Below are 27,709 nucleotides of genomic sequence, written 5' to 3' on the forward strand. Positions count from 1 at the left end.
ACGCTGTAAAGTATTAAGCACAGTGCCCCTCGGTAGAGTAAGCACCCAACAAATGGGAGTTGTTGCAGTTGTTATCCATTGTAGTATCCATCTACACCTGAGGTGGTCGGAAAAAGTCAACTATAAAATACTTCTAGCACTTTCATAGCTCATTTTTTTTTTTTGAGTACTTATTATGTACCGTAGAAGGAGGATCAGTAAAAACAAAAACAAAACAAAGAGCTACTAAGTAGTCAACAAATGAATTACAATTGAAAGTAACAGTAAAAGTGGTGACAGGCTGAAAATGGTGGCTCATTTCTGTAATCCCAGTGCTTTGGGAGGCTGAGGCAGGAGGATTGCTAGAGGTCAGGAATTTCAAACCAGCCTGGGCAACACAGTGAGACCCTGTCTCTACAAAAAATAAAACGAATAGCTGCACATGGTGGTGCATACTTGTAGTCCTAGCTACTCCAGACACTGAGGTGGGAGGATCACTTGAGCCCAGGAGTCGGAGGTTACACTGAGTTATCATCACAGCACTGCACTCCAGCCTGTGCAATAGAGTGAGACTCTGTCTCTACAAAAACTAACACACATACACACACACACACACACACACACACTCTCTCTCTCTCTCTCTCTCTCTCTCGCTCTCTCTCTCTCTCTCTCCATCTCTATCTATATACATACATGAGCCAAAATTAAGGCCAGACACAGTGGCTCATGCCTGTAATCCCAGCACTTTGGGAGGCAGAGGTAGGCAGACTGCCTGAGTTCAGGAGTTTGTGACCATCCTGGGCAACACAGTAAAACCTCATCTCTACTAAATACAAAAAATTAGCTAGGCTTGGCGGCATGCATGCACCTGTAGTCCCAGCTACTCAGGAGGCTGAGGCAGAATTGCTTGAACCCGGGAGGTGGAGGTTGCAGTGAGCCGAGATCGTGACACTGCACTCCAGCCTGGGCAACAGAGTGAAACTCCGTCTCAAAATAAATAAATAAATAAATAAACATTAAAAAGTCGATAAAGTATAGCACCAATACAATGAAATAATGACAGCTAAACTGAACACAAAGTTGTTGAGTGGCTAGGGAAACTTGCACCAGAGAAAGGCCCTGAGCTGGGTCTTGACAGATGTGGGTGAGCAAGAGGTGTGAGGACAGGGCAGGAAAGGCAATCTCAAACTCTGTTTAAAAATATGTTTACAATAGCCTAAAAATTACTCACTTGCTCCCATATTTTGCACTACTGGATCTTTTCTTCCTATATTTCTCATGAGGTTCATCCAGCTTCTCAATTATGCTTTTTATTTGCTGAATTGTCTTAAAGGTTGTTACAGAATCCTCGATTACAAAGTTAGAATAATCATCAGGCTCCTTCTGTGGTCCTTGATAGACTGCTATAGTTCCACAAGCCTCTACAAGGAGCAGGAAAATAAATCTCTGATCAGACAACCATATTCTATAAATGCAGTCTTTAGTACAAATAAGAATTTTTCAAGTGTCTTATGCTGAGGGGATTTCCCTTGGAATAGCAGAGATAACTAAAATATATACATTTTATTTAGTAGGATCATCATATTCATGCAAAAACAGTATTTTTACTTCATGAATGTCAATGAAAAATGCCCCTCTGTGGGTTTGTCAACTTTCAAATAAATAATATTTTGGTAAATCTATGAGTATTTGCAACTTTTCTATAATGCTAAAAGCAATGTGTTAGGAATTGGTAATGAAAGATTATAGTTATACAAAAATAGATTGTGTATTTACCTTCCATCTTCTGCAGCTTAAGTAAACTGAGGGTAAAAAGGGAATAAATTCTTTCTGTTTCTCTGTCTTCATCAATATCTATTTGGATGTCTGCAGGGACACCACTATGGTAAAAATAAAAAATAAAGATATTGGACGAATTTTACTTTGTTAACATGCCAAGGACTTCTGATGGTTTGAGACTAAAAACAGAAGCACAGACTTTTACAGAAGGAAGTCTGGAAATTTAGTTTCATTTGACGGTTAAATAAAGTGGGGCCAAGGAGCGGTTTGGTTATTGTGTGACTCTAATCAGAAGGAAGGAAATTTTAAAGCAAAAATCATTTCTACAACCTATGCTTCATCACAAAAGCAATACATTATTACTTAAGTCTACAGGGCTACAGTGGTTGTTCCATAAATAAGAAAGAGAACACTAAGGGCCCTTCTTCCTTGTTATCTTGGTTCAAGCTCATGTTGTATTTAAACACTGCCTTAAAATTTTTTTTTAACTTGTGCAATCACTATTAATTTTAGAACATCTTCTTCACTCCTAAAAGAATCTCTGCATCCACTAGCACTCCCCATTCCTCCCTCCCTCTTGTTCCTTGTAACCACTTGTAACCACTAATCTACTTTGTGTCTCTATGAATTTACCTATTCTGAACACTTTACATAAATGTTATCAGATAATATGTGGCCTTTATGTTTGACTTCTTTCACTTAGCCCAATTTTTCAAGGTCCCATCCTTGTCTTGCACGGATCAATACTTCATTCCTTTTCATGGACAGATAATATTAACATTGTATGTAATATCAAATTTTGAAACATTGCTTTTATAATCAGAAAGAAACTTACGCAGTACATGGCTTGCAGCCGAGAGTGTTTTCACTGGTCTCCTGACAGCAGAGCCAGTTTCCGTTTATATATGCAGAGGGATGATAAAAACTGAGCCTGTTTTGATTGCATCGGCTCACCCTGCAGAGTACGTCTATCCATTCATTAGCTTCTACACAATTATTTGCCTGGACATAGAGTGGTTTCTCCGTATGTATTACTTGGAACATCTTCATAAGCAATTAAGATAAAAAGTTAGTGACAAGAGTTCAAAAACCAACACACAGTACAAAACAGAAGAAAGTACCTAATAGCAATCTGGTTTGCTTGGCTAGATAACTGCTGCTAAGATGTCTTAGAAATCATCATGTTTCAAGCAAGTTAGTCCCAAGCATAATCTCATGGTACTAGGCAGTACAAAAGAATTTAAGTTTTAGAAGCCACACATATTCAAAGGAATGGACTATCATATAGATATAAATAAAGGGAGGGAATTGTCAGTGGAAGAAAAAGTATAAAGAAAAAGCAGTAGAAAAATATTTAGGAACAAAGAAATCATCCTGGTGAGCTTGAGTGTATGGTATGTACTGAGTGAGAACAGAAGACAAAGCTGTACAGATAGCTTAGGACTGTATTAGACACTTGAATATCATGTAGAGCAGCGTAACAGGGAAGTCTTGAGAAAAGTAACTTAACAAACTAGGCAAGCTATATGAGGCATCAACAATAAAAGACAATTTTAAGACAGTGTGAGCTATTTATGAACTATTAATCCAATAAACAACCTCTTGAAAATCTGAATACAAATACTTAAGTAATAGGTGACAGAATTACAAGGTATTACCAAATACCCTGAAATACAAATACTTAAGTAATATATGCAGTTCAGAAAGCTTTAAGTATTTATATAACTTACATTTTTCTTGTTGAAAGAGCTCTCTTCCAGTTTTTCCACAGCAAGAATGTTTTTTACTGGAATTGTATAGATTGCATCTTTGCCTAAATAATTTAAAAAAGTAGAAAAAATTTAAAGTAATTTCCATCAGAATTGTAAAGATGAGAGGTTAATTCTGTAGGGTTTAAGCTCATCTTTTTGATGGCAGGAATATAAATAACCTACAGAAGACTTACAAATGGTATATATATATGTATTTGTTTCCTGGAACAGAGGAATTTTGATTGTCTTCTGTAAGGTGACTACTGCTTTACTTTGCCATATAATATTGAAACATTTTCAAGGAAAAATGTGGGACTAAATTTGATCTCTGTGTAGAAAGTAAGAATGTTACAAAATTTTGTAATATTAATTATGTGGGGACTGAAAAAATAACAAACTCAGCAAAAGAAGCCTACTCAAAACTTGCCAAGACATGAACATTTCTTTCATGCAGTTTCTATGCAAGCAGTAACTATGACCACCTATGTGAATTTTTATATTTTTCTGACCTAAATTTAATTAAGGGATTAATCCTCTAAACTGAAAAACTGTTCATTATCATCCCATACTGGTTGATCAGCCACCTGAAGCTACACAATTTAAGAGATGCAGACAACAAAAATAAAAATCTTATCTGGTAGAGTGAATCCTTAACCTAAGACTTTGGAAATTTCACATTACGGACATTTGAGGTTGCTAAAGGAGCTCCATAATAATATGACATAAGAATATGATGCATTTCAATTTACGATTTACCTGAGAATAAATTATATCTCATATAGTCATACAAACTATAAGCAAACGTACTTCCGATTTCTGGTCATTTTGTAATGTTGTTCTTAGAAAAATCAAAGCTTTGCTTTTATTTTACCCCCAAGCTTTGCTTAAATGACATATAGACGGAAGTGCTGGAGGTTAAGAAACTTTGCATTTTATATTATTTAACCAATTAATTGTACAGCTTTTTTTTTTTAAAGAAAACTATTTGGTTAATAAAGGTGTGTTTTGTTTTGTTTTATTTTGTCTTGAACAGAGATGTTAAGACAGAATATTTGAAAAGCCTGGTTTCTGGTATAAAATCTAAAATTTAGTAATTCAAGCAAATGTGATACATAATTTTTTAAAAGATAAAGTCACTTAATTCAACTATCATATATTGAATGTCTATTACATACCAGGCACTGTTCTAACCACTTATGATATAGCCATAAATAGACCATATAAGGCTCCTAAAGGAGTATGCATTTAGGTCTGGAAAGACAAAAGACCATAAATATTAAATAGAGATGAATGTTACAATGAAAATAAACTGACGGGATGTGATAGAAAGTGAGAAGTTCTTTTAACTGGGTGGTTAGAAAAAACTTTCTGAGGAAATGACATTTGCAGTTAACAAATATAAATCATGAATGCATGAGATAATAAGGAAAGCCTATCAGCAATCTCCTAGAGTCAGTTGAGATTATATTTATGAGGGTGGAAGATTGAATGGTGGGGCAGGGAGGCAGTAACTGAAGGAAGTCTAAGCCAGATGTATGACAAGACATCTGCAAAAATAGGAGTGGTTAAGGAAGACTTTCAAGCCAGAGCCAGTGAACATAGACAGCTGAAGGCTGGGGGGACATACATCAGGATGATTAATCAGTGAGTTGCATCTGGAACAGCTGGGTCAATCAGGCCTTCTCCATTCCCTGGTTTGTGCTAAGCAGCAGTCAACAGAGGCATATATTCACAGGCTAAAGCAGCAAGGATGCATAATGGGCTGCCGAGCAGTGCAAAGTCACAGGTAGCTGCTGACTCTCAGAAGGGAAGGAGAGAGTACCCACACCAGAAGACAAGCAACAGCAGTCCTGCCCCTCAGCAGCTTGTCCTGTCCCTCCCTCATAATGATCGGCAGTAAGCTACTCAACACTCAAGTAGGTAAATGGATTGCAAAACACACAGATGAGTAAAACACTGAAAAAAAAAAAAAAAAGTCACCGAACAGTTAAGGAAAACCAGCACTCTGAAGGAGAGACATACATGCAACAAAGGAGGATAACATCTGAGGAAATCAGGAGTTTAAGAAATTGGGGCAGAGACCTATGTCTTTGGGTACTAATCTACAGGGGGCATGACAGTCAGAGAATTTTTAAATTTTGCAAGGAGTTTCTAGCCTTAGATTTGTTGAATACACAAAGAATGCACCTACCTTAAAATTGCTGTATTTATTTATTTATGGGCAAATTATAACACAGCATATGTAGAGAAAGGGCATTGCTCCAAGGCACATATACTGTCATGATATCATTAGGGTTAATTTCAGTTAACAGTGTTGAGTGAACTGCAATGTGAGTTAGTAAAAATGGAAGATTTTACTGAGAACTTTCCAAAAATACAGTAAAAATAATCAAAAATAGAAGAGATAAGTACCATGGTGGATGGATTTAGAAGTTTCAACATCTGATGAATAAAAGTATTTAGGAGAAAATTACAGATAAAAATGTCCCAGAGATAAAGTCAGAAATCTTCAAAAATGCAAAGTTATCCACCAAGTACTAAGCGGGATAGGAGAAAAAAGACAACTACCTAAATACTAGGCAGAAAAACCTTAGAACTTGAAGGCTACAGAGTCCTAGGAGTTTCTAGATAGAAGAATCAAAAGATTGAGAATCAGAGTGATACCAAAATTCTCATCAGTGCAATGGAGGCCAGTAAACAATGGAGTATTCTAACTATAATTCAAGAATAAGGGTCAAACACATTTTTGTATATGCAAGTACCCAGAAAACTTATCAGCCATAAAGCCCATCTGAAATAATTCTTTGAGGAAGTACTCCCACAAAATAATAATGAATCTAGGAAAAAGATAAGATGTGTTATATAAAAGATAGTGCCTAGCCAAAGAAATCAAGAAAATTGATAGGCAAGGATGTAAAATCATTAAAGCATAATGTAAAAAAGTAAAAGAAACAAGATAAACAAGTATTAAAATTCCAGATGACTTCTTTAGGGAGATGCTTGGAAAAGAATGATTGAAAGCATGATAATGTTCTTTGCCAGCTTGAATGGAGACTTGGATCAACTGTAGACATTAATATAAACATTTAAGTTTAAATTTGTTAAGGATTTAAAAAGTGAAAATAGGATAGTCAAATTTCCTCACTAAATAGAGACAGACAGAAAGATAGAGTGCATGCACATACATATGCTTAACTACTCCAATAAAAAAGGAAGGGAGAGAAATAAACCCAAGAAAAAGAAAAGCCTAGTAAACAGAAAACACAAAACAAAGTAGTAATCATAATCACAATAAATAAATCATAATCACAATACAAATGAGTACATTAAATTTCCTATTAAATGACTGCAATCAGGTTTTAAAGTTGTCATTACCTCCTAATTAAACAGAAATATCCTACTAACTCACTGACTCCACTCCTATGTATAGACCCATGAGAACTGAAGACATACATCCACACAAAAACATATACATTGTAAATGAATGTTTACAACTGCGTTGCAAGTCAAAAACCAAAAGAAACCTAAATGTCCATCAACTGATGAATGAATTAAAAAAAGTGGTATTATCTGTAAAACAGAGTATGATTCAGTACAAAAAGAATAAAGTACTGATTCATGCTACAACATGAATGAACCTCCAAAACATTATGCTGAGTGAAAGATGTTAGTCACAAAAGGCTACATACTGTATGATACCATGTATATGAAATGTCTAGAATAGGCAAAACTATACAGACAGAAAGTGTATTAGTGGTTTTCAGAAGCTGGGAGAAGGAAGGAATGGGGAGTGACTGTTAATGGGTCTAGCATTTCTTTATTGGGGTGGTGAAGATGCTTTGGAATTAGTGGTGCTTGCACAACACAATGAATATCCTGAAAACCAATAAATTGTATACCTTAAAAGGGTGAATTTTGTGGTATGTGAATTATATCTAAATTTTATTTTTTTATTTCATTTTTATTTTTTGAGAACGAGTTTAGGTCTTGTCATACAGGCTGGAGTGCAATGGCACGATCTCGGCTCACTGCAACCTCTGCCTCCCGGGTTCAAGCAATTCTCCTGCCTCAGCCTCCTGAGTAGTAAAGATTACAGGCACCTGTACCATGCCTGGATAATTTTTTTATTTTTAGTAGAGACTGGGTTTCATCATGTTGGCCAGGCTGGTCTCGAACTCTTGACCTCAGGTGATCTGCCTGCCTCAGCCTCTCAAAGTGCTGGGATTATAGGCCTGAGCCACTGTGCCTATTCTAAATTAAAAAAAAAAAAAAAACCACTATCATCACAATAAAAACGAATGTCCAGCTACATACTGGCTCCAAGGGACACAGCTAAAATAATGTATCATGACTGTATTTTTGATAATAGTGTTAAGAAAGATGGGTGTATAAAACTTGGCAAATTATTAAAAACAACCACTTCACGACACTGGAAAACAACGGTAGTGATAAGTTCACTCATAAAAAACTGCATAGGATAAGAATTGTGGGTTTACGGTCTTTCTACTTGGGGGTGTTTCCATGATCCCCAACTCAGGCAGTAAAAATTCAAGAGTTTACTGGCTGGAGGTTACAGATTCTGGTTAAGAATGAAATCTGGAAGAAAGAGGGCTATGAAAGCCTGGTAGTAAACTTGCCAGATCCCTGCCTCACTGCTAAAGTAGGCATGTATGTGGAATATCCCAGAGTCTGACAAAAACTGAAAGCCTGGGGAGACATCAATTGGCTAGGTAGGGTTAGAGGGAAACATCTGAACAGAGAGACCAGTAGTTACACACTGTAAATGAGAGAGAGACTGAAGTTTTAGGCTAGGCAAGCACTCAGAACAAACCAAAGCAGACACACTACAATGTATAATCTACAACAGGGGTCCTCAAATCCTGGACCACAGACTGGTACTGGTTAGTGGCCTGTTATGAACTGGGCCACCCAGCAGGAGGAGCAGTGGGTGAGCAAACAAACATTATAACCTGAGTTCCGCCTCCTGTCAGCTCAGTGGTGGCAACAGATTCTCTCAAGAGTGTAAACCCTAATGTGAACTGCACATGCAAGGGATCTAGGTTGTGTACTCCTTGTGATAAACTAATGCCTGATGATCTGAGGTAAAACAGTTTTATCCCAAAACGACCTCCAACCAGTCTGTGGAAAAACTGTCTTCCATGAAACCGAACCCTAAGGGTTGGGACTACTAATCTTAAAAATGTCTAGTTTTTAATAAGAAAATAAGACATACAAAAAATAGCAAAGTATAACACATAAAAGAAACACAGGAAAGAAAGCAGCCAAATGAAACTGATTCTGAATGGGTCCAGATACTGAATTTGGCAGGCAAAGACTTCAAAGTAGTTACCCTAAGTATGTCGAAATAATGCAATAAAAATATAACAACTGAACATATATAGGCTCTCAAAAGAAAAATGGAAAGTACAAAGAGAACTAAATGGAAATTCTGGAGCTGAAAAGTACAGTAGATGAATGAAAAATTCACATGGGCTAAAGAGCAGATTAGAGATGATAAAATACTGCAAACTTAAGTAAAAATGATCTAATTTGAAGACCAAAGAGAATAAAAGAAGAAAAATGAACTGTCTATGAGACAATTTATCAGCATAAATTGGAGAGGTCCTAGAAGAGGGGTGGAAAAATCTGAATAAGTAAAAAAAAGTCCCAAATTTGGTGAAAAACATTAGCTTATGGTTCAAAAAACTCAACAAACTCCAACAAGCTCTTGAAAAATTTCGACCACCAAGTAATACATTTTATGCTCATCATATTAACAAAAGAAAAAGGAATGACAATGGGGAATGGAGAAAATACATTTTCTTTTCAATGAAGTCAGTTCATTTATTTGAGAAAAATGTTCAGGGCTTTTAATGGTCTCTTCAAGAAATCCTAGTATATCATGGTTTCAAAGATGGCTGGGTTTAAGCTATCATTTTGCTATTCATCTTCTATTTGTCTCATCTGATTTTTGCTTCTCTGTTCTTCCTTTCCTCATATTTTATTTACTGTCTGGGAGGAGGAAAGGGAATGGATAAGTTATATTGTTTTTCCCTAGATTTCCCAATTTTTGTCCTAGATATTGTAATATACAGCCTTAACTCATCACAGTCTACTTAAAATTATTCTTGCCTCACTTCATATAAGATACTTGGAATAATTTACTCCACCCCCTTCCTTTGTGCTGCTACTGTCATATATTTCACATCCAGATATGTTATAACTCCTAGAATTAAATATTATAAATTTTGCATCAAACAGTTGCTTTTTAAAGAAATGGAAAAAGGAAAAAAACAAACAGACATTCTTATGTTTACTCACACATTTACTATTTCCAGTGCTCTTTATTCTTCTTGTAGATCTAAGTTTCCATCTGGTATTACTTCCTTTCAGCCTGAAGAATTTCCTTTTGCATTTCCTATAGTGCAGACTTGCTCACAATGGAGTCTCTCTCAGCTTTCATTTATTCAAAAGATATTTTCATTTTTGAAGGTAATTTTCTCTAGAATATTAGGTTGAGACCTTTGTTTCTTCAGCATTTTAAAGAGGTCTTTCCACTGTCCTTGGTGTTAGTTGCTTTTCATGAGGAGTTGGCTGTCAACTGTACTGTTGTTGTTCCCCTGTAAGTATCTTGTCTTCTGTTTCTCTGCTTGCAAGAGTTTATCTCTGGTTTGACTATTGTATGTCTAAGTGCGGCTTCCTTTGCCTTTATCATTCTTGCAGTTCACTGAGCTTGTCAGATGTATAAGATACGATTTCATCAAATTTGGGAAATTTAAGGCCATTATTTCTTCAAACATATATATTTATTGTCCAATTCTTTCTCTACTGTCTTTCCAGGACACCAACCATGCATATGTTAGACTACCTGATATTGTACTAACGGTCACTGAGGTTTTGTTCATTTTCTCCCAGTCTTTTCTGTGTTCTAGATTGGTTCATTTTTACTGATCTATCTTCAAGTTCAGCAAACCAATCTGTTGTTAAGCCCATCAGATTTTTCATTTCAGGTATTGTGCTGTTCAATTCTAGAATTTCCATTTGATTCCTTTCTAGAGTTTCTTTTTCTTTTTTTGGCTGAGATTCCCCATTTCTTTACTCATGATGATTACTTTACCACTAAGTCCTTGAAATATTTATAATACAGGGACTAAAGTTCATGCCTGCTAATTTCAACATGTAGATCATCTAGGGCCTACTTCTACTGATTGCTTTTTCTCCAGATTATGCATTACAGTTCTGTATTTCTTCTTGAGTTAATGTTCCATTACTTACTGGGCATTATAAACAAAACATTATAGAAACTATGGATTCAGTTACCTTCCCTTGAAGTTATATCATTAGCTAATTATCTTAAGGACTGGTTTTATACTATACCTATAGTATATGTATATGTGTATGTGTGTATGTGTGTGTGTGTGTGTGTGTGTGTGTGTGTGTATGTGTATATATATATATATAAAACATTGTAGAAACTATGTGATTCCGTTACCGTCCCTTGAAGTTACGTCATTAGCTGATTATCATGAGAATTGGTTTTATACTATACCTATACCTAAACAAAAACTATAGTGATTTGTTTATACTCTATTCTTAATCCTAGAACACAGTCTTTACTCCTTTTTCTCTCACTCCCAGTGTCTAATCCTCTGAGTACTATCTTTAAAATAGATCCAGAATGTGATCCACTTTTATCATTTCTACTGCTACCAACAGACCAAGCCATTCTCTTCTCTCCTCTAGAATATTTTAATAGTCTCTTAATTGTTCTCCTTGCCCCCATCCTTCATTCTCCATATAACACTCCATAGACCTAAGTTATCCTATTAAGACATAAGTTAAACAATGTCATTCCTCTGCTTAAAGCTCTCTGATGTCTTTCCATTTTACTCAAAGTAAAAGCCCACAAGGTCCTGTAATATCTAGCACTTTTATGATCTTTTTGATTTTAGTTCCTATGACGTACCTTCTTCTTCATTTTTTTCCAGCCACAAGAGCTTCTCTTATCTCTTTAACATTCTTGGCATGTTTCTATTTCGAGGCCTTTGTTCTGCGTGCTGCTAGCTATTTCTGTGACACTTTTATCCTAAATATCCACATGGTTCACTACCTGACCACTGTTAGGTTTAGGTCTTGGCTCAAATGTCACGTTCTCAGTGAAGCCTTCCCTGGCTAGACCTTTTAATATTTTACCTCACCTCACTGAACCCATCATTTTCTGTTCCTTGCCCTTGCTTTATTTTTGTTAATCTCATTTATAATAATCCAACATATAATTTTCTTTTTTATTGTTTATTGTCTCTTAGCAAAGATCTATAAGGGCAGGGATTTTGGTATGTTTTACTCACTACTTTTCTTTCCAGAGCCTTGAACAGTGTCTGGTACCTAGTAGGTACTCAATAAAATACTTGTTAAATAAATGCCTGATTGAATCAATGATGTATTTTGTTCTTTAGCTATTAGGAAAAAAAAGCTGCAGAGCCCTCTATGTGAAAATACAGGTAGGTGAAAACCATGTCAACCTCAGTATACTGAGGATTTATGTTTAAAACATCATGGACATTTCTTTTACAATGCATATTGGCTATGTGAGCTAGGGTCAGGCTGGTTATATAAGCCAGGGCATTTAATGTCACATGAAAATTGTGTGTATGTATATGTGTTTAATAGATATCCCCAAAGTAGGCAATATCTAATCGAATTCTATAGAATAGAATTTCAAAGATGAATTAGTATGCCTGGCAGAAATTTTAGAAAGATAAGTGGTTCTTAATGTAATTCAGATGACAGCATATATGGAAGACATGGTGTTCTTCGAAGAATACTTACTAAATGCCTTTATGCCACTAGTAATAATATGGTGCTTACCACTGAGGATCTTCAAGACTAGGGGAAGAGATGGACAAAAGTAATGACCACACAGTACACCAGGTGGCTGAAGATACACAGTAAAGGAATAGCTACATTCAAGTGGCCAGAGGCCGACAATGGCTTCCATAAAGAGCTGACACTTGATCTAAGATTTAAAGGACAACAGATTACACAGGTAAAGAAGAAAAGAAAGGAATTTTTAGGTAGCTATTTTTAGGTACACATGCAATAGCATGAATGTAAAGGAGCATGTAAAAGATGCAAAGGAACTGTGTAAAGTAGTCTGGTGAAACTACATATGGACACTACAAAAGATGAGGCTGAATGAGACAATGAGGCTCGAACATCAATAACTAGTTTGATCTCCACGTATAACTAAGAGAACTTTTACTTGTAGAAGATGACTAAGTTGCAGTATAGCAATATAAAATTGTAGTCATAAGTATACAAGTCCATAAAAATCTCTCAAGGTAATCATGACTGATGGCTGAGTGTCTGATAATATTCATTTGCTACATATTAATTTAACTCTACTGATTAGTTGCTTACTATTGCCTGTTAGCACATACCTAAGTGGGCCACAAAAATTAAACAACTTATTGAAGAAACAGCCTTAAAACAGAGAAAATGCTACTAACTCATTTTCCAGTAAATTGGGAATGGACCATATTATTTGATACTAAATAGCAGAAGTACTTGATTCAGAATACTACTGTATAAGAGGAAGACAGAGTGAAAGATTCAATGATTTAGGTCTATGTTACAGAACATCTGGGAGGTAACCTTTCTCACACCAAAGTCACATAGTAAGTGTAGCAAAAGACTACTTAACTAGCAGTCTGGCTATCTAGAAAACAGCAGGGAAATTGGAAGTAAGCAAAACATTTACTCAAGAACCAAACAGAGAATGCAAAGCCCAGGTATTTTATTCACAGGAGAAAGTCTTGACATTTTCATTCAAAGTCTGTTAATCTTAGGCATAATTTAAATAAACATAGTACCTGCATCCTCACTCATAGTACATTGCCGTAAAAAATAGAGGTGGGTGATGGGATGGGAGTAAGATGTTACATTATGGTTCACAGACATCACAAGAAATTTAAGGTCACAGCTTTACCACAAAGGATAGAGAAAAACTGTATAAAGCAAACACAGGACACAGAAAGCACAGCAGCCCAAGGCATTTAGCTGGGGAGTAAATGCATTTAGCTGGAGTAAACAGCTGCACACACCCTTAAGCAGCCCTGAAAATATCACTAAATCAGAATCCATATAACAATTAATATTATCAACAGTAGCCCCAAGTCATCTAGAAAACATTAACTTACGTTCAATGAACTCTTTTTTAGAAGGCAGGGAAGCATGTAATATATTTTGGAAAAATCCATCAAAATAGTTAAAACAAAAAGCATTGAAGCTTAAAACTGTAGGCTTTGAAACTTCATATCTCATTCCTCCAACGTCATGCCAACATTTTAAATTTCTTAAGGCTTAAAAACAATATAGCTTCTAATGTGTCTGTTTTACACCTCTAGTATCCTAATCATTCTAAGGAATTCTGTCCTCTTAAAATCAGTGTACAGAACAGAGGAACAGAGGTACTTTTGTTTTTTGAGGTAGAGTCTCACTCTGTCACCTAGGCTGGAGTGCAGTGGTGTGATCTTGGCTTACTGCAGCCTCTGCCTCCCGGGTTTAAGCAATTCTCCTGCCTCAGCCTCCTGAGTAGCTGGGACTACAGGCACATGCTGCCATGCTCGGCTAATTTTTGTATTTTTAGTAGAGACAGGGTTTCACCAGGTTGGCCAGGATGGTCTTGACCTCCTGACCTTGTGGATCAGCCCACCTGGGCCTCCCAAAATGCTGGGATTACAGGCATGAGCCTCCACACCCAGCTAGAACAGAGGTTCTTAACTGGAGAGTCACAGATGAATTTTGTGTCTATAAACTCCCTGAAGTCATATGCAAAATTTTGTGTCTATATTTGCATGTTAGTTTTCTAGAGAAAGGGGTCCATAGCTATCTAATTCTTAAAGAAGATTATAAACCAAAAAATACTTCAGAATATTGGTTTAGACTAGAAAATGCTTTAAATGAGGAAAAAAGAACTCATTTAGTCATAGAGAATAATTTACCTTATATTTTATTTAAATGTACTATTAATGTAAACATAATTAGCACCAGTGCTATGCATAAGTGAGAACATTTATACAGTATTCAGTAAGTTATAATTTCTAAAACATTTAAAATATGCTTAGCTTAAAAAATGCTATCTGGAAGGGCATGTATGCAGCCTATTGACTTTTGCTTATTTGAATGTGTAAATGTTATGACAAATTATCTGGGTAATATATCTAAAGGTATAATGCATTTGGTTTCCTGTATCTTTCTAATACATTGGGACACATGTAGTCATTCTGACTAAGCCATTCCTAAGGAAGAATTATGAAATAAAACTTTTTTCTTGTTGCTCTACTATTCAAGAAGCTCCATTCAAGCACTCTACTTAACTGAGTATTTCTCTTTAAAGCACCCTATGGCTGATGTATTATTCCAGAATTTACAGCAGAAGCTCTCTTAACAGATCCTTTCCTAACAGATTTGATGGATTAACAGACTTTCCATTTCCTCTGTAAAACATACTGAAAGTTGCTCATGGGATGCTAAATGCTTGTGGTGCTTAGCTACTCAATTAAGCCTGCACCCTTCTACTTCCACTGATTAGGCTGTTTTGCTTACCAAGTCCTTTGGGATTGTTGCTGACCCTACTTATGCTGGTTTTCTATGTTGTACTTATAATTTACTTTATGTAAAGAGATAAAATAAGTGCCTACTACCAAGAGGTTTATTACTTATTTGAAAATCAGGTAAATGCTTTGAAAAGCCTCTAAAAATGAGATACATACCCCCACAAATGAAACTAATTTATGTGGGGGTAAGACAGCTGTAAAAGACTAGGGTAACTATCCTGAAAATCTAAGAGGACTTTGTACGTGGATTACTTTTCAAGTATCTAAGTTCTAGATTTACTCTGGGGAAATCAACCTGAAAACTGATGCATTACGGGTATATTTACATAAGAAAGACAGGAAATCTTATCTACAGGTCCAGAGTCAAAGAAATAATCTTGGTTCTCCTCCAAAATACTGGTAAACAAATACACAAATATTAAAGATCTGTATGCATCTCTTTGCTTATTTTTAAATGATTCTTGCTTTAACCTTTTGGTTTGGTTAAGTGAATATCTCTGAATCTTGATCACTTTGAACAGAAGGGATTCTATTTTATGTGATCTGTGATATAGATACTAAATTCTTCTTAATATCAGAAACTAATGGCCTTCTATGGATAATTCATATTTTTCTTTTTCTTTCTGAGATGGAGTCTTGCTCTAGTCACCAGGCTAGAGTGCAGTGGCACGATCTCGGCTTACTGCAGCCTCTGCCTCCTGGGTTGAAGTGATTCTCCTGCCTCAGCCTCCAGAGTAGCTGAGACTACAGGCATGTGCCACTACACCTGGCTTTTTTTTTTTTTTTTTTCGAGATGGAGTTTCACTCCTGTTGACCAGGGTGGAGTGCAATGGCATGATTTTGGCTCACCACAACCTCTGCCTACTGGGTTCAAGCGATTCTCCTGCCTCAGTCTCCCAAGTAGCTGGGATTATAGGCATGCACCACGATGCTTGGCTAATTTTCTATTTTTAGTACAGACAGGTGTTCTCCATGTTTGTCAGGCTGGTTTCAAACTTCCAGCCTCAGGTGATCTGCCTGCCTCAGCCTCCCAAAGTGCTAGAATTACAGGTGTGAGCCACCGTGCCTGAAAATTTTTTTGCATTTTTAGTAGAGACAGGGTTTCACCATGTTGGCCAGTTTGATCTCAAACTCCTGACCTCAAATGATCGGCCTGCCTTGTTTTCCCAAAGTGCTGGGATTACAGGTGTGAGCCACCACACCTGGCCTTCTTTGGAAAATTACCCCAAAGGAATAAATGTAAAAGTAGTTTATTTTAAGCACTGTGTCAGTCTACTGAGGGGTAAGCTTTCCCTCTCTGGAGCTCTCAAACAACACTGTAGGAAGATGGCTTCCTTGACACAAATAGCACACTTGTAAAGGCAACGGAGTCTTCTTAGGAGGCAAATTATTAAAGTCTTCCACCTTGGGGTTAGCCTGGCTAAGACCCTAGGATGAATCTGACAACTGTATATGGATCACAATCTATGGTATAACTGTGGGAATTTTCAGCTGATATTTTCCAGCAAACCATAGAAAAATTCTCATTTATTAGTTATTGAAACTTGCTAATTTTGCCTCCGAGAGTTAAATAAACTTCCATGTTCTAAATGGTTTGGCTGTTGCTCTTCGATAAGTAACAGTACAGATAACTATGGATTTTTAGAATACAAAGCACACTGAAGGAACACTATTTTCAGAAACTCAGGAAATTTAATGTGAGAAAAACATGTGGAGCTACTGTCAAATATGTTTTTCATTCTTAGTATGTATGTATCAGTGTAAGAAACCATAAATTACAGTAATATTATCGAAAGGATTCACTAGAGTCACATTAAGCAACAAAGAAACCTTCACCAAGAACCAGGGAAAACCCCACAATAAAGCATAAACACAACTACCTGGCTGTTTGTGGTAGGTGAGCTCTCTGCTTGTTAAGCAGAACCATCGTTTCTTAAAATTCTTTTTTCCAATTCGAGTTCTTCCCTGAGCTCTTTTATACATCTCACTGTCAAAATAACAGATGTAAACTTTTAGCTATAAAAATTAAAAGTTAATCCAAAACAAAGAAGTATCCTTTAATTTTAAATGACATGAACAGTTGTGTAAAGTTATATTAAAAATGTAAAAATGCTTTTGCCATCCATGACTTTTGCATTTATTTTGGCCATACTAAAGGAATAAAGTCTTTAATTAATTTAATATTTTTCTTTTTTGTTGTTGTTTTAATTTAATATTTTTAACTGTGCTATACAGAATAAAAAAGGGCCAAATGAGTGATCCCTGCCCCCACATTAACTTCTAATAATAAACACTTTACATTAAGACTGAATAGTGCTATTACTTTTTTAAAGTACTCTAAATATCTATCATCTCACTACAATTGCAAAACAACTCTAGGACTGTACACACAGGAAATCATACTTCTCTGCCATCAAGTTTGTAGGATAGTGAGGGTGACTTACCTGACTGATAATTTTGGCAGTTCTAAGACAGAACACAAACCCAGATCTCCTTTGTACTTACTTAATATATATACTGATAAATGACTTTCATTCTAATTTCATTAAATTACCCTTCTTTCAGGTGCACAGGCTCGCTTGTACCACTGGACTCTTTAGTTTCAGTAGATGAAATTTCATCCAAGAACTAAATGGGGAAATGAGCAAATATTACATTGTGTGATAATATACATTACAAAACATTCAGTTTATCTTACGTCATTGATTATAATGGGAAATTCTTCATTATTAAGGAATATACATAACAGTAATTTATAAAACAAAACACATAGTTAATTGCAAAGGAAATCCCTAATTTACGAATGACAAGTACTATAAAAGTTTTAATTAAATTATTTATGTATTTATTTTTGGGACAGAGTCTCATTCTGTTGCCCAGGCTCCATGGAGGTGCAGTGGCACAATCTTGGCTCACTGCAACTTTTCCCTTCCAGGTTCAAGTGATTCTCATGCCTCAGCTTCGCAAGTAGCTGGGATTACAGGTGTGTGTCACCACATCCATCTAATTTTTTGTATTTTTAGTAGAGACAGGATTACACCATGTTGGCCAGGCTAGTCTTGAAATGCTGGCCTCAAGTGATCCACCTGCCTCAGCTTCCCAAAGTGCTGGGATTACAGGTGTGAGCCACTATGCCCAGCCTAAAACTTTGTTCTTAAGTTACTTAAAACCAAGAACATAATTTCTTGTAGAAATAATTCAATCCACAATGCCTTAACTGAAATGCTGAAATATATAAAGCTCTAATACAAAGTTTTTAAATCTTGTCTTTGATTTTAAGTCCTCATTTAGGGGTATAACTTAACCTCAACTAGTGTAAGGCTATATATAGTCTGTACTTATCTTACTGTAAATATTCATGCACTGTGCCATAAGAATTAATGTATTTGATTGTGGTGTGCTACCCTAGGCTCCGCTGGGGAGTGTTACATATAGTATATACTGATTAGCTTTTGAAACTCTGAAAAACTGAATTCTGAAATACTTTTGGTCCCAATGACTTTACATATAAGATTGTGAACTTTTATTATAGGTTAAGGATCAACGAAGTATGGCCCAGAGGGCCAAGTTTGACCTGTAGTCTGTCTTTGGGTAAGGCCCAAAAGAATACAGGTTGAACATCTCTAATCTGAAAATCCCAAATGCTCCAAAACCCAAAACTTCTGAGTGCCAACAGGATATTTAAAGGAAATGCTTGCCAGAGCATTCTGGATTTCAAATTTTGCATTTTCAGATTAGGCATGCTCAACCAGTTAAAAAAAAATGAGAGCGAGAGGAGAGAGGAGGGAGGGGAGGGGAGGGGAGGGGAGGGGAGGGGAGGGGAGGGGAAGAGAAGAGAAGAAAAGAGAAGAGAAGAGAAGAGAAGAGAAAAGAGAGAAGAGAGAGAGAGATTGATTCCAAAATTTGAAAAAATCCAAAATCCTAAACAATTCTGGTCTCAAGTATTTTTGATAAAGGATACTCAACCTCTAACTGTTACATTTTTAAAGGGTTGTGAAATCAAAGACAATATGGCAGAGACCTTATGTGATCAGCAAAGCCTAAAATAATTTCTCACTGTCCCTTTACAGAAAAGAGTGTGCCAACTTCTATTACATATAACTAACTTTAGCTCTGAGAGATGGTATTTCACAGTCATGACTGAAGTGTAAACAGATTCTCTGGGTAACCTGGAAATCTAATCACCATTTATAAACTTTCCATGGAGAATGTGGAAATGTGGTGATTCAAGGAAATTTACAGTATCCATCTTTAGCAATGACAAGTCAGCCAGTGAAGGACATTTAGCTTCATAAATATGCTACTTAGGCCAAGGACTTTTCAGTATTTGGCTATCTCTTCATGGGAAAGGGAAATTAGCAGTTCAAGGAACAATTCTTTTCTTTTTTATCTACCATTATCTTGATATTGAGGAACAATTCTTCTTCTTAAATACGAATCCTATTTTGCCCCCTAAATGGTTTAGTTCATTAGTTGGATATTACAAACTCAGAAACTCAGAGACAGTCTGAATTTCTTTGCTTTTTCCTTTATACTTTTGTACACTGTTCTACTTAGGACTTAAACAAAAACAAACCACATTCCTATAAGGATGATATTGAGGTTCTAGTGCTTATTCTGAAGTACAATTTGTAGGCACAGCCATTTTCTCCTAAGACTGGCTGATAATTGCCTGCTAGAGCCCAGAGTTAGAGGTTTTCAAATAGAATGTTTATTTCTAGTTTGCTGGGAGGAAATACTGGTAAGTGAAAGAATAAGAAGAGTTCCTTTTGCATTATATGTGGGTGATGCAGGAACAAGTGTCCAACTGAAGAAATACCCTACTACAACATCAGTAGGTGGTGATTCACCCACCTCGGCCTCCCAAAGTTCTGGAATTACAGGCATGAGCCACCTTGTCCAGCCATTAATTTATTAATTATAATTCTTAAAAATCCATGGGGTAAATACAGAGACATAAAGGGGGGGGGGGGGGGAAACCCAGTAATAAAGATGGACTATAGGCAGGGTGACTATAGATCCCAGTTTGCTCAGGATTATCCCTAACAGGACCCTTCCTATTATCCCAGAATAATCACTAATAGTATTTTTCACTCTTAGAAAAGTCTGATTTAGACATCACATTATATGGTCACCTTGTTTATAAAACTATCCAGGTTATCCTTTCTAAAATCTGCAGGAAATAGGGTATAATTCAGAGTTCTACTCTGTTTCCTTCTGCATCAATAGTAAATGTCACTAGTCAGAGAGCCAATATAAAATGAGAAATTGGGCTTCACAAGCTTTTGCAATTTATAGCACTGCACGTATCCAGTTGCAACTACTAAATAATAAAGGAAACTAGGATATGAGGGCAAAATGTCCTATGCCAGCTTAGGAATCTAGAACTAAGTCTAAGAGGCATACTATGGAGACAGTCAATTAGAATGTGAGTGGGTGACTCGGCAGATCTGGAACAGACTAAACTCCTGGAACCCTTAAATACTTTCTCCACTGATATTATCAACTCTACACATTCTGATTATATCAGGGGGGAAAAATCAGATGCTACCACAGCCTAGGTCACAAAACATGGAAAAACAACCCCCAAACAAAAGACAGTACATCACAATCTTGCCAATGAAAGTCTGCCTACAGTATCCCACAAGTGTTTCAACAATGTCCTAAAAATAAAAGGGCAGCTTTTTCTTTGCCTATTCTTTTGAAAGACTTTCTGCTCAAAAGCCTTTAATGGTTGCTTAAAAAAAATTCTGGTTAAACAGGCACTATTCTTGATGAAAAATATTCCAATGGATTTTAATTTTTTAAATCATCAGTTTCACTTACTGAGTCTCTGTAAGAATCCTAAGCATAAAAAAAGGCCCAAACATATACCTCAACAAAATACTCTATGACCTCATACTACAGAAATTGAATGAAGTATTTAACATTTGGCTTTGCTAATTTGGATTCATTAAGTTAAGATTGTGACAGTACCTTCTTCAGGCCCAGTTTAGATATAATTCATTTCTTTCTTTCTTTCTTTTTTCTAAATTCTTACCTTCTAGACTATATAGGATAGAGTACTTCAAAGGTAACTTTTCTTTTTAAGTTTTCAGGGTTTTACAATAATGCTATATTTTGTTTAGATGATCCAGGACTAAAGACCCAAGAAATTAAAGATCCTTTCAAAACATTCTCAACTTCTAAGTACAGTGATTTTTGTATGCTGCAGGTGTTGTGTTAGGATGTTATATACTAGAGGCTTTTGTAAATTTATAGTAACTTTCCTCAGGTTACTACCATAAATTTGTATTGTTTATTAAATGTTCAATAATATATGTATTTTTTACTATGGCAATTAAGTGTCTACTATACATCATACACCATACAAAACCTTTACCCCTAGAGACCAGGGGTTCTCAACCAGAGGTAATTCTGTCCCTCAAAGAACATTTGGCAATACCTGGAGGCATGTTTGGCTGTCAAAGCAGGACGTATACTTCTTAGATCTAAGGGATAGAGGCCAGGGATGCTGCTAAATAACCTGTAACGCATGAGCCAGCCCCTCACAATCAACAACTATCTGGCCCCAAAAGCCAATAATGTCACTTTGAGAAATCCAAACTGTAGACTTCTGTAACTTGTGTTTCTAAGGCACTGGCAAAAGTAGCTGTTTTTAAAACTTCTTATACAAGTCTGGTATTTTCAAAGCGGAAAAACACAGCTTTGTATAAGAAGGAAAAAGAAAAAGGAAGTCTTTTTGACAAACAGTTTAAACAGTATTATTTAAACTGGGATTGAGTCATAAGAATAATATATATAAAATGTTATTTCCCCTATGCTATATGAAAGAAATATTAACAATTCCAGAATAAAACAATCATACCTTTTTAACTGCTATAATATATCCTTCTTCTTGAAACATTTTGAAAAATTCACACATGAATGTCTCTTTGAAACTTGACTAAGAAGAAACAAACACAGGGTTTACATGTGTTAAATAGAGAATTAAGAATAGAATGAACTGTATTTTTAAGCTGAGGATTAAGGCCTAAAAGGACTCAATTATATATTTCCAGAGAGATACAGAGCTTGGAGAGGAAGACTTCTTTCAAAGCTGTCATGCGATTATGGCACAGGCAGGCAGATTGTCCTGCACCTCCTCACTAGGCTCTCCGTATCTCAGATTTAGCAGTTTACATGTAACTATCCAGTTTTTCTTTTTTTAAATGTTCTCATTAAACCGATTTTTAAAAAATTTTCTAGAGACAGAGTCCTGCTATGTTGCTGGGACTAGAGTGCAGTGGCTATTCTCAGGTGCCATCATCATGCACTGCAGCCTTGAACTCCTGGCCTCAAGTGATCTTCCTGCTTCAGCTTCTTGGGATTAAAGACACAAGTCACCATGCCCAGCCTCTGAAACTGTCCTCTTTAAAAGGTGACTAAAAGAGCATCTACTTAAAAGACAGCTATTGTGTCTGTATGTGTGTATTTTGTTTTGTTTTGTTTTTAATTTGGAAAAAGGTAAGTCAAGGAGAAAGGATAATAGGATATAATAACATTTAGAAATGTGAAAAAATAAAAGATGTAAAGACTTACCTTGCTTTTGGATAGACTCCCCCAGGTTCCCAAAGTTTGAATAGTTTTTGAGATGAGAGTTAATGTTCTAATTGTCTGTGCATCCTAAAGAATGTAAAAAAAGACCAAAACTACTATTAAGTTTTCAAGAAAATAATTTGTATAAAAAAGTAGAATAAATGGACTACATTGCTGTAAAACAATGACTCAAAAACGTTCAAACCACACACAGTTAAAATCTAGCTAAGGCTGGGTACAACTCACTGGACTAAGGAATTAAGAGACTAAGGAAGCCATATATACTAGACAATTCTTCCCAAAGCAATTAATGAAGATGTGGTGCTTTTAAAAACCATAATTTTTTGTTTCTTTTGTGAGACAGAGTCTCACTCTGTTGCCCAGGCTGGAGGGCAGTGGTGTGATCTCGATTCACTGCAACCTCCACAACCTGGATTCAAGCAATTCTCCTGTCTCAGCCCCCTGAGTAGCTGGGATTATAAGTGCCTGCCACTACGCCTGGCTAATTTTGGTATTTTTAGTAGTGATAGGGTTTCACCATGTTGGCCAGGCTGGTCTCGAACTCCTGACCTCAGATGATCAGCCTGCCTCAGCCTCCCAAAGTGCTGAGATTACAGACATGAGCTACCGCACCTGGCCAAAACCCATAATTTTATCAATATTATATATAAGTTGTTTTGTACAGTATGCACCTTGGATTACCTGACAAATTATATTCACTTCTGGAATGTCAAAGGCATCTACTTTACTACCTTATAACTTAAAATGGCAGTTTTAGGTATTCCAAATTTTCTGTGCTCAGCTCACCTCTAAACATATTCAATACTTTAAATGGCTTCTGCAATTAACTCTTTTCACCATGGACGCAAAGACCTAAATTCGGCTTAGGAAACGTGAAGTCACCTAGTTTGTTTTGGATCTTACCAGAGGGTGACTATTTGGGTCTATTCTCCAAGATGTTTTTCAGGCCTATCTATCTGAAAGTAATATATAGGAGCATATAAAATGGACTAAATGGTATTCCCTCAGGAATCTTTGTTCCTTCATTTTTTAAAAAATTGAGATATAATTTACACAGACAAAATGAACTTTTAAATGCTTAAATACCCTGCTGAATTTTCACCAATCCATACATTTGTGTGAAGTTTCTATCAAAGCACAGACCATTTTTGTTTGTTTTAAGGATTCAAGTAAACAGTATCTTGCATCTAAAGATACACCCAGAAAAATTTAGATCCAGAAAAGCTTTAGTTTAATTTTTGGCTCACATTCCTTAATATTTTAGTATCCCGCCCCTTCCATTGAAAACAGGCAATGAATGTGAAGGGGAAGAGATCACCAGAATATAAGGCAATCTGGAAAAGAAGTGATGTTTGGCATATGATCATTATGATATACTTATAAAATAGATACACACCTAAATTAAGGTTATTCAGAAAATAAAAAGGTCCCTACAATTCTCTGCCTTTGAAGAAAATAACATTCTTAAAGATGTCCTGGCACCTGCACTCATGTTTCTTGCAGCATTATTTAAAATAACAAAGCCATGGAACCAACCTAAGTATCCACCAACATCTGTTACAGGAATATACAAATTCAAGTATGAATACAAGGCAGACTCACAAGTTCAGAAGTAGGAGTTCTGTTTATGTCCAGAATGTTGCTACCACGCTTTCATTGCCTCAGAGTTCTATGCAGCTTTAGTAACAAAGCCACAGAATGGACAGCCCTGTGAACAAAAGGACACTGGCCCACTCTCTGCTGGGGCTACTCACAGACCATTTATTCTTTGGCAAGAAAGGGCGTGGTGCTGCCACTGCAACATGGTTCTATTCAGCTCTCACAAAGTTGAGTGAGCGTCAATGTCATGCAGTCGTTGAGAGGAGAAATGGGTACTCAGAACCTGGTTTAACTCTAAAACTCATGTGTTTTCCCTACATTATTTAATGAGCAACTCCTCTTGACTGTGAGTTTCCTAAGGGCAAAGAGTATCTTACTCATCACTGCATCTCCAGTACTGAGCATGAAATGATACATTATAGGTACTTGAACATATGTTGGCCTAAGAGGTTGGAAGGGATAGGATTAAGCTCACAGCTGACAAAGACTGACTGAATTTGAATTCCAGTTTAATCCAGCTCAAATTGAGTAAGATCAAATCATAATTTGTCAGTTGTGTGAGCTTGGAAAAGTTACTGTATTGTCATTTCCTTATCTGCAAATGTGGATGATAACAGAATTTACCTCATAGGATTGCTAGGAGAGCAAATAAGTTAAAACAAAGTAGAACAAAGCCTAATACAAAGCACTAAATAAATGTGGGCTATTATTATTATCTATTTTACCAATCAGCAACTAAGAGCAATTAGATATGACTATAAAGTATTTGGAACATAAAAGCTTAAAGAATCAGTCAAAATAAACCATATAAGAAGGAATCATAAGTACAGCAACAATAATAAAGAATTTTAAAAACAAATAAACATGTAAATCTATGCAGTGGAGATTTACATTTTTAATAATTAAATAGGACTCCAGAACAAAGATTATATGCTTAAAAAAATTTTAAATCTCCTATGTTTACAGTATTACCTCAGGTGAATAAAAAGTAAAAATACCAATATATTTAACAAGCTATGTTCCAATAAAAATTCCTACATCTTTCACTATACTGCATTCTTGGTTTCTTTTTCTGTTTTTACTGTAAATGCTTATCCAGTGCACCTGCCATTTAATATTTTTCTAATTATATGCTGTCAGTTTCATTGCCACTATTCTTAGATGTTGTTTCTAAATTAAATGAAATTTCTCTTGTAGATGTCTCTCTCAGAGAAAAGAGGCTCTTCAAATTTCTGTGAAATTTAAAAATATCTGTCAAATTAAACTATTTTAATAAATCAGGAAAGCAGATTTTATTTAAATAAAAAACCTATCAAAATGAAACCTGTAACTAATGAAAAAAATCTTATGGAAATTTACAAACACACACAGTCGCAGATGGGAAAATATAATAAATCCCCTTTGTACTCATCAAAGTTTCAGTAATTAACAACCTTTTATCACTATTGTATAACATCTTTTAACAACAAAAAATAGATTAGTCTCTCTTAAAAGACTGAAATGGCCAAGAAAAATGCTGAGCAAATTTAAGTATCAGTTATAAGAAAATGCAGCCCAGTGAAATTGGCTTATTTTATCTTTTCTTCATTTTAACAAAAATTTAAAAAATGGAATAAAGCTTTCAGAAGAACAAACACTTACTGGATGATGAGGTCGCAAATGAAAAGTATGAGGTGATACTACGGCTACAGCAAAGAAACGAAGAAATACAAAGCTGCTCACTGCAGAATACTGAACATGAGGGTCATCTGCAGGAAAAAAATGGTGAAATGTCATGCACAAAAACACTTAATTAAAAAACAAAGATGATAAAAAATATAGAAAAGACATGTAAACTGGGAGAGCAACATAATTTGTCTATTAAGTACTGAGGTGATGAAATGATCATGATGTTTATGACTAAATTAAAAGAAAAAACACTATGATTAAAAAAATCCAAAAGAAATAAGGAATAACATGAAAAAAGGCAAAGCTGCTAGTTTTTCAGAAATAATTTAATTAGAAAAGTACCTCTTTCCTTATCTGCAAGAAGAGACTGCTGAAATTACAACAAAAATAAAGGTGTATCTAGCACTACCTAGTGGTAACAATGAAGCATCCCTTAAGAGCAGGATACAAGGCTGCTTTCAGTCTTAGGTTCTTGTTTCAATTCCCACCCCCTCCCCACTACTGCCCCCTAAATCTTAATTTCAAAGGTTATGCAACAAAAATAATTAGGCAGAAATATTCACTTTAAAAAAGCTATCAATAGTCCATAAATAAAAATGCAGATGAAATGAAGACTACTTGTGGCTTTGATCATTCACCTACAACTTTTCGTTTTGGACTGGAGTCAACTTTACCTAACAATCACACAGATGGTGGTGAAGCAGGTGGTGAGGGAAAGAATCTGTGGGTTTGTTTAGAGTTTTAACTCTTCTAAGTCATTCAGTAGGTGACCATCACCAAGTTGTTTAATTTGTCATTCTTTAATTAAATACCTGTTTTCTACGTGCTGTGTGCCCTGCCCTCCCACCCCCTCCTTTCCCCAGTCTTCAAGGGTAGTATGAACAACAAAAACAAGAGAATATGAAACACTTATGGTGACAAAACTGTCACTACTATAGTGTAGTGAGGATATGAAGACCATGTTAAGTTCACGAAAACATAACTAAGGAGATACATCTGCATGTATCTAATAACATAAAGTGTTTAAGATCATTTATACAAACAAGAATTAAACAGCTAAAGCAGATTTAAGGCCAAGATCACCAGTTAGTATAGAGTACAGTGAATGGCAGCATGTGCTTTGGAGTAGACCAGGCCCAGGTTTGAGGCCCTGCTTGCCTGTGGCCATGTCATAGACCCTGGTAAAGTTACTCAGCTTCTCTAAACCTTAGTTTCACACCTAATGGAAGTAGTACCTATCTCATGTGGTTTTGTGAAAATGAGAATAGGAGATAATGCAGTCTAATACTGTGTGTGTTACTTAGTAGTCAATATGGTTATTATGACCTATTCAAAAATATAATTTCAATGAGCATTTCACCTTTCTGTGTGTCTCTGGTTCCCCTATTTTTGTTATGAAGATTAGATTTAGTCTTCTTATTTGCAACTATAATTAGCAAAGAAATTTAGATCTGAATTTATCTAGATGTTAGTCAGATAACTCAGCTCCACTAATTTGGTAATGGGTGAATTTAGCGAAAGGGCAGTTAACTGTACATATGTGTGCACAGGGTGAGCATGAGCTTAAAAGAACATGATAAAGCTACAAGATCTCTTCAGATGGTTACAGAAATAAACTCACAGTTTTGCACAGCTCGTTAAGACTAATAATTTAAGTATCTGCCTAATCTTATCCTCCTACCCACTACCTCCCCCATTATAGATAGATCTGGAAAG

The 27,709-nt window shown here is 35.9% G+C and overlaps 1 protein-coding gene across 4 annotated transcripts in view; it reads right to left on the reverse strand.

Annotated features, from left to right (window-relative positions):
- The window catches only part of RASA2 (RAS p21 protein activator 2), a 123,090-nt gene that overhangs the window by 5,027 nt on the left and 90,354 nt on the right, over window positions 1-27,709 (reverse strand). Inside the window, exons 15-24 of one of the 4 annotated variants that reach the window (XM_039461884.2) lie at window positions 25,967-26,073; window positions 22,709-22,792; window positions 21,996-22,073; window positions 17,682-17,755; window positions 17,008-17,114; window positions 13,709-13,720; window positions 3,489-3,571; window positions 2,594-2,802; window positions 1,756-1,859; window positions 1,211-1,400 (exon numbers count right to left, since the gene is read on the reverse strand). In XM_039461884.2, the coding sequence (XP_039317818.2) occupies window positions 1,211-1,400; window positions 1,756-1,859; window positions 2,594-2,802; window positions 3,489-3,571; window positions 13,709-13,720; window positions 17,008-17,114; window positions 17,682-17,755; window positions 21,996-22,073; window positions 22,709-22,792; window positions 25,967-26,073 (1,048 nt within the window). Of the gene's footprint in view, window positions 1-1,210; window positions 1,401-1,755; window positions 1,860-2,593; window positions 2,803-3,488; window positions 3,572-13,708; window positions 13,721-15,843; window positions 17,115-17,681; window positions 17,756-21,995; window positions 22,074-22,708; window positions 22,793-25,966; window positions 26,074-27,709 lie in introns of those variants that run through there. The other 3 variants (XM_039461886.2, XM_039461885.2, XM_074405827.1) reach the window with 3 other exon arrangements.

This window comes from Saimiri boliviensis, chromosome 9 (genome assembly GCF_048565385.1).
Source record: "Saimiri boliviensis isolate mSaiBol1 chromosome 9, mSaiBol1.pri, whole genome shotgun sequence".
Classification (NCBI taxonomy): Eukaryota; Metazoa; Chordata; class Mammalia; order Primates; family Cebidae; genus Saimiri; species Saimiri boliviensis.